We start from the raw sequence: 7,835 nt of genomic DNA, 5'->3' as shown, positions 1-7,835 counted from the left end.
GCGCTTTGTGCAATGACGAACATCAAAAGATGAGTCGACTAACTGAGTTTCGTCCACTAATCAAGATTAGTCTGCTTTATGAAACAGGGCCCTGGAATTTGTTCATAAAACAGAATATTTAAATACCTTTTCTTTGCTGATGTTCTGGTAGGCTTCATCCTCAAAGCGTTGTTTAACACCAGTCAGTGACACATGCCTATAATCTTTGGGAACATCATCGTTGAAACTGCACAGAAAAAACCAAACACACACAAGGTTTGATCCACTTTGCTTGCTGCATCTCTATAATCAACTCATAGGGACAAATCTTGTTACTTGTCCATTTGAGAGTTTAGCTTCGCCGATACAAGACTCACCTATCAATGTGAGTCACAACAAGGCCCATTTCTGTGACTCAGCTGGTGAGTCACGCTTGGCTTCACAAGTCACAACCCCAACAACGCCCACATCCACAGACCAAATACCTCTCGCTGTCTTAGGACTGTGCAGTATTTTTAAGTCTATAATGGACATCCATTTTCTTGTGACCACCAGATGTTATAAACAATGTGACGTCTAACCAATGAGATCACATGAGCATGCTGTAACCAGCTAGAGACATCACCAGTCGCTTGTCAACCCATTTCAGTGTCCTTGACATTTTTTAATTTTAACTTTCTGCAGTAAGAAACACATTGACTTGTTGCTCATGTGCATTAAAGTCAGTACGGAAACATCATTACTTTAATATTTGACAGATGTATACGATTTGACAAATGCATCTGATTCTCCCAGCTGGATGCCTAAAACATCCAACTCAGAGGTCCAACTGTCTTCTACTAGTTTTTTATATTTTAATTGCATTTACCACCCCACCCCGACATTGTGTGCATCCCACTTAACTGTGATTAAATTTAATGTCATCTGTAATCTTAAAATTATAGATAACACACTGGGCTCAGGGAAAGCACTGTGAATGTGGTTAAAAAAAAAAAAAAAAACACCAAGCAGCAATAAAAATAGTGAATGTATTTTTCTGAGTTGCACCTGCCAAAAAAATGTGTCTTGAAGAAAAAACATGTAAGTGGCACCAGAGTACAAGTAACCCTTTTTCTATATCATCAGTTCGTTAATTTGGGATTTTGGTGCATTATTTTTGAGTACACTTTATTATTGGCATTTATGATTTTATTAATAGAGTTTATTTTAATTAGTGCTTTGATTCCTGGCAAAGCCCTATAAAAAGTCAATACAATTATTAGTATTCATATTACTAATAATGAACACAATTTTTCAATGTGTAACTTGCAGGGCCGAAAAAGTGTCCCACACTGGTACACACACACACACACACACACACACACACACACACACACACACACACACACACACACACACACACACACACACACACACACACACACACACACACACACACACACACACACACACACACACAAATTTACTCTGGAAAATAATTACGTGTTTTGTTCTTCCTCCTTCGTGAGGGAAAGAAAACTACACACACAAATCAGAGTAAAATACAAAGACATCAGCTTTTATATTAACCTGATATTACAACAAAATTAGTGACCAACTGAATACAGCCAGGTTTTTTCTCTGTATTTGGAAATAAAGTCAACTAGCTGTGGTGTTGAACTACCTACGCTACCATACTGGGACTTAGGTAAATACAATATCGGCAAGTTAAACTTTCTAAATTTAAAGCTGAAAGGTTGATAATTCATGGAGACCAAACTGAACGTGAACCTTAACAACACAAAAGCGCTGGTCTCCAGGACAACAGAATGCACCCAACCTGAGATCAGAGCATAGAATCTAGGAATTTGGGGATCATGCAACTATTCTGTTACTGGCGTTCAGCCGAGGTTTAGGGCCCATGGGGCCCCAAAAACCAAATTAATTTTGTATCTAGTGATACATTTTCAGCATCTCCTGGAAGAAAAAAAAATCTCAAAAGAAGTGCATATTTACATGATCCGAGATTCAACCTTTCATTTGAACTCAGTGTCAATGATAATGTTGAAATCACAGAATATGACACGGAAGTAGAACCTGGAATGATTTTCCTTTTAATTGTAAACTAATTATGCATCAACTCAATTAAACTACATGAAATTCATGAAGACTGAAAAGACTGTTAAAGCATTTCAAAAACCACAGCTAAAGCTTGGAGAATATTTTGAAAATCATGGTAAAATATCAATAACATGCCTTATAGTAAAATAAATAAATAAATAAAAGTCACTTATATTCTTGTGTAAATTCCTGTTTTTCAATTTCAATTTAGCACCAAATCACAACAGAGTTGCCTCAAGGTGCTTCACACAAGTAAGGTCTAACCTTACTAATCCCCAGAGCAGCAGTGGTAAGGAAAAACTCCCTCTGAGGAAGAAACCTCAAGCAGACCAGACTCAAAGGGGTGATCCTCTGCTTGGGCGATGCTACAGACATAAATTACAGAACAAGCCACAAAACAAATATACAGGAAATGCTGTTTGTGCACAGGACAGGAGGGTCTCCAGCACAAATACCACACCCATCTCTGGATGGAGCTGCACATTAAACAGGGAGAAAAAACAGAATCAAGAATCAGAAAGACAAGAAATACTGTATAATTTGTCAGCATTAAACAACAGGAAATACTAAGGTTATCGCCGGCCACTAGCCCTAAGCTTCACTAAAAGACCCAGAATTTAGGTCAAGTTGAGGCCGCGGCACGCTCTGTTCCCTAATAAAATGAATTAAGAGTAAATGCCAGTATGCTAGCCAAACGAAATGGAAAAAATAAGTGCGTCTTAAGTCTGGACTTGAAAGTCTCTACAGAATCTGACTGTTTTATTGATGCAGGGAGATCATTCCACAGAACAGGGGCATGATAAGAGAAAGCTCTGTGACTCACAGACTTCTTATTCACTCTAGGGACACAAAGTAGTCCTGCACCCTGAGAATGCAAAGCCCGGGCTGGTACACAAGGTTTAATTAGGTCACCTGGGTAGGGAGGTGCCAGTCCGTGAACAATTTTATAGACTAGTAGCAGAACCTTAAAATCTGATCTCACTGGGACAGAAAGCCAGTGAAGACATGCCAAAATGTGCGTAATGTGGTCGAACTTTCTGCGTCATGTCAAAAGTCTGGCTGCAGCATTTTGAACCAAATGGAGACCCCTAATGCTGGATTGCGGTAAACCAGAAAATAGAACATTGCAGTAGTCCAATCTAGAAGAGATAAATGCATGGATCAGGGTCTCAGCATCAGCAATCGACAGGATGGGACGAATCTTCGCTGTATTTCACAGGTGGAAGAAAGCAGTCCTCGTAATATTTCTAACATGGAGGTCAAAGGACAACGTAGGATCAAAAATTACCCCAAAGTTCTTCACTTTGTCAGTGTGATGTATGACACATGAGCCAAGGCTAAGCGTTAACTGGTCAAATTGATGCTGATATCTCACTGGACCAAGAACCATCATTTCAGTCTTATCAGAGTTTAAAAGTAGGCAGTCTTCTAAGGATTTTATATGAATGAGATTACCAGCAGTTATCGGCATGTATAACCGAGTATCATCAGCATAGCAATGAAAGGTAATCCCATAGTGCGACAATATGTACCCAAGGGGGGCTATATAAAGGGAGAAAAGCAGGGGACCTAAGACTGACCCACGTGGAACCCAAAATTTCATGTAACTAAGGTTAGAGGTAGTGTTACTGTACAAAACACAGTGAGAACGACCCGTCAAGTATGACGTCACCCATGCAAGGGGACTCCCAGTAATCCCAAAATGATTTTCCAGCGTATCAAGTAGAATATGATGATCCATGGTATCAAATGCAGCACTTAGATCTAAAAGCACAAGAACCATAGTGGTGTCCACATCCATTGCAAGCAGAAGATCATTCACCACTTTAGTGAGAGCGGTTTCTGTGGAATGATATTTTCTAAAAGCAGACTGCAGTGGCTCAAAGAGATTATTCTGATAAGATAGTCCACAAGCTGCCGTGACACCACTTTTTCCAGAATTTTAGTGCAAAATGATAGATTTGATATTGGCCGATAGTTTTTCAAGACACTAGGGTCAAGATTAGATTTCTTAAGTAATGGTTTAATCACTGCAGATTTGAAACATATATAGGAACAGTAAATCCATTCAAAGCCACAATGTCTTTTTTTTCCCAATGAAAGAGTCTACATGAATTAAAAAAAAAAAAAGAAGATATGAATTAATCATGTCTGAAATCCTGTTTGAACAGCACAATGTTTATTTTCCAGAGTTAAAAAAAAAAAATAATAATAAAAAAAAAATTAAAAAAAAATTCTTACCGTGTTTCTTGAGGGCACAAGATGCAGTGAGCTTTTCCCGTTTCTTTTATCTGTGTTCATGACGACGAACTTTAAATTCAAGCCAGCGCCCATTCCACGGATTCTTGTCCTTATTAAACTTTTTCAAACAGTGCTCCGTGACACAGACATGCCGCAAAATTCTTTTAAAAAAATCGATGGCTCTTAAAGTATGCGATGTCCAGATTTTTCTCCACGGAGTTCCTCGGATCAGAGGACAGATTTGTATCCGTTATACAGATCAGTGTCCACGAACTTATAAAACTTGCACAATGCCAAAAAAACAAAAAAAAAAAAACACTTTGTAATAGGCATTTTAAAAACTCAGTGATGATCACGATTACAGAGTACAACACTAAAACCTTCCCTCCTCCCCATGATGAAATCTACTGAATTCCTCGGATCCACAGAGATTCACAGCCCTGAAGCATTCACTACACCTCACTTTTTCGATATTTAATGTTACAGTATTAGCATTTAACATGTTAATGCTGTAACATAAATGTGTAACATTTTATGTTACATTTTATGTTCAGTATATGACCAACTGCACTGAAGTTTGGGGAAATACATATAAAAATAATACTAATCCAATATTTTTGTTGCAAAAGAAAGCTATAAGAATTATTTGTAACAAATCATATTGCGAGCCAACGAATCCACAGTTTGCTTCTTTACATATTCTAAAATTGTGGGACTTGGTTGACTACATTACAATACAAATTATTCATAAAGTAAAAAATAAACTGCTGCTGCAACATGTCCAGGATCTGTTTAAACTGAGGGACTCCAGTTATAACTTGAGAGGAATTTGGTTTTTTGAGAACTTGAAGATCCGAAATACTGCAAAGTCACTGTGTCTCGGTTAACGGGGTTAACACCTGGAACAACTGTCATGACATTAAAGTACTTGGCACTTTGGTGGGCTTTAGGAGGCATTACAAGAATTATAAAATGGCTTGTTATAATTGAAGACTTGGGTTTATTGTTTTTGTTATTGCTTCTGGGATTGTGTGTTGTGTGACTGTTTGTCTGGTAGTATTCTGAAAATTGTGTTTATGGTTGCATGCTTGTATAAATGTGTGTATATAATTTTTATTTTTAGTATAAGGGGTGGGCATTTATAAGCTTTGCTTCTGCCCTCACCCTTTTGGCCACATGGGATCTATGCAAATTTGTTTTGTTAAGAGTTTTTTTTTTTGCTGTTGAACTGTGTGACGAATAAATGAATTCATTCATTCACACAGGCTTATTCCAAAAGGTGATAAAATCATTTTCCCCCCCTCAAAATTCTAATTACAAAACACCATAATGGCAACATGAAAAAAAAAGTTTTATTGGAATTTTTGCAAATTTATTAAAATTTAAAAACTAAGTAATCACGTGTACATAAGTATTCACACCCTTTCCTCAATGCTCGGGTGATGCACCTTTGGCAGCAATTACAGCCTCAGGTCTCCATTTTCAGATCTCTCCAGAGATGTTCAATCGGATTCATGTCTGGGCTACTCAAGGACATTCACAGAGTTGTCCTGAAGTCACTCCTTTCATATCTTGGCTGTGTGTTTAGGGTCATTGTCCTGCTGAAAGATGAGCCATCACCACAGTCTGAGGTCAAGAGGGCTCTGGGGCAGGTTTTCATCCAGGATGTTTTTGTACATTGCTGCATTCATCTTTCACTCAATCCTGACTAGTCTCTCAGTTTCTGCTGCTGAAAAGCATCCCCGCAGCATGATGCTGACACCACCATGTTTCACTGTAGGGATGGTGCCTGATTTCCTCCAAACATGATGCCTGGCATTCACACCAAAGAGTTCAATCTTTGTGACATCAAACCAGAGAATTTTGTTTCTCATGGTCTGAGAGTCCTTCAGGTGCTTTTTGACAAAGGCTAAGGAGTGGCTTCCATCTGGCCACTCTACCATACAGGCCTGATTGGTGGATTGCTGCAGAGATGGTCGTCCTCCTGAAAGGTTCTCCTCTCTCCACAGAGGAATGCTGGAGCTGACAGAGTGACCATCAGGTGCTTTGTCATCTCACTGACTAAGGCCTTTCTCCCCCTATTACTCAGTGTAGACGTGCGACCAGCTCTAGGAAGAGTCCTGGTGGATCCAAACTTATTCAATTTATGGATGATGGAGGCCACTGTGCTCATTGGGACCTTCAAAGCAGCAGAAATGTTTCTGTACCTTCCCCAGATGTGTGCCTCCAGACAATCCTGTATCGGAGGTCTACAGACAATTCCTTTGACTTCATGCTTGGTTTGTGACATGACATACACTGTCAACTGTGGGACCTTATAAGTAGACAGGCGTGTGCCTTTCCAAATCGTGTCCAATCAACTAAATTTACCCCAGGTGGACTCCAGTTAAGCTGTTGACACCTCTCAAGGATGATCAGTGGAAATAGGATGCACCTGAGCACAATTCTGAACTTCTTGGCAAAGGCTGTGAATACATACAATTATGTACATGAGATATGATTTTTTTTTTCTATTTAATAAATTTCCTAAAACTTCCAAAAAATAGTTTTCACACTGTCATTATGGGGTGTTGTGTGTAGAATTTTGAGAAGAGAGAGAGAGAGAGAGAGAGAGAAAAAAATTCATCCATTTTGGAATAAGGCTGTAAAATAAATGTGGAAAAAGTGAAGTGTTGTAATACTTTCCGAATGCCCTGTATGCATCCATGTGTATCCTTGGTTCCACTCACAGGAATTAGAGTTCAACCCAACCATCAGAAGATGGTGCTGTAGCTCACAAAATGCGCAACAGAAAACGGTTGCTTGAAAATAAATCATAGAAGCCACAAAGGTGATAACCTTTTTGTTATCTGATGTAATTACACAACAGAAATGTAAGAAAACTAACTCCATGGTCACAAATCCAGTGACAACTATGTGTAAAAACTTACCATTTAACATATATTAGCACAGACAAGGGGATAAGGTCTGGCTTTGAGAAGCCCGTGTACTCAGCTAACTGACTGGGCCAGATGGGGGCTGCAGAGAGGGAGAAAGGAGGTGGGATTCAGGGGGGATGTAAGTCAAAGAGAACATAAACTCAACTGAAGTGCAAATTCTCTCTGTCAGTGAGCATATTACCATAGTGATGTAGTGCACGGGTGAGCAGTAGTGCAGCGCAGGCCAGCTTGGCAGTCGGTGGCTTGACTAGAGTTGAGTAGAGCAGGCACAGCTCGCAAATGTAGCTAAACAGATGAGTGCTTCGTTTTCTCAGAGGATGCACAGACAGCAGCACCTCCCCGTAGTCCAGCAGCGTGGGGTTCTGATAGGCAGTACCAAACATGACTTGTCCAGCATCGGCTCAATGACAAAAACAAACTGAATGGAGACAAAAGATGATATACCTTTATTTTTCCCTGCAGCACGGCGACGACCTCTCCCATCATACGGACCAGATCCTCATACTTGTAGGTGTTATCCGTCAGCCAAACTGCCTCCCGTATGGTCAGAATATCTTTACTAATATAGCTGGAGAG

At 39.5% G+C, this 7,835-nt stretch overlaps 1 protein-coding gene across 1 annotated transcript in view; it reads right to left on the bottom strand.

The window, feature by feature from the left end:
* Positions 1 to 7,835, bottom strand: part of ccnf (cyclin F) — a 46,448-nt gene that overhangs the window by 14,815 nt on the left and 23,798 nt on the right. Inside the window, 4 exon segments of the mRNA XM_034189816.1 lie at positions 127 to 226; positions 7,251 to 7,338; positions 7,441 to 7,621; positions 7,704 to 7,827. Coding sequence (XP_034045707.1) covers positions 127 to 226; positions 7,251 to 7,338; positions 7,441 to 7,621; positions 7,704 to 7,827 — 493 coding nt within the window.

Source organism: Thalassophryne amazonica, chromosome 16 (genome assembly GCF_902500255.1).
Source record: "Thalassophryne amazonica chromosome 16, fThaAma1.1, whole genome shotgun sequence".
In the NCBI taxonomy this organism is placed as follows: Eukaryota; Metazoa; Chordata; class Actinopteri; order Batrachoidiformes; family Batrachoididae; genus Thalassophryne; species Thalassophryne amazonica.
Note: the sequence above shows the minus strand (reverse complement) of the source record. Positions and strands in the feature narration are given on the sequence as shown.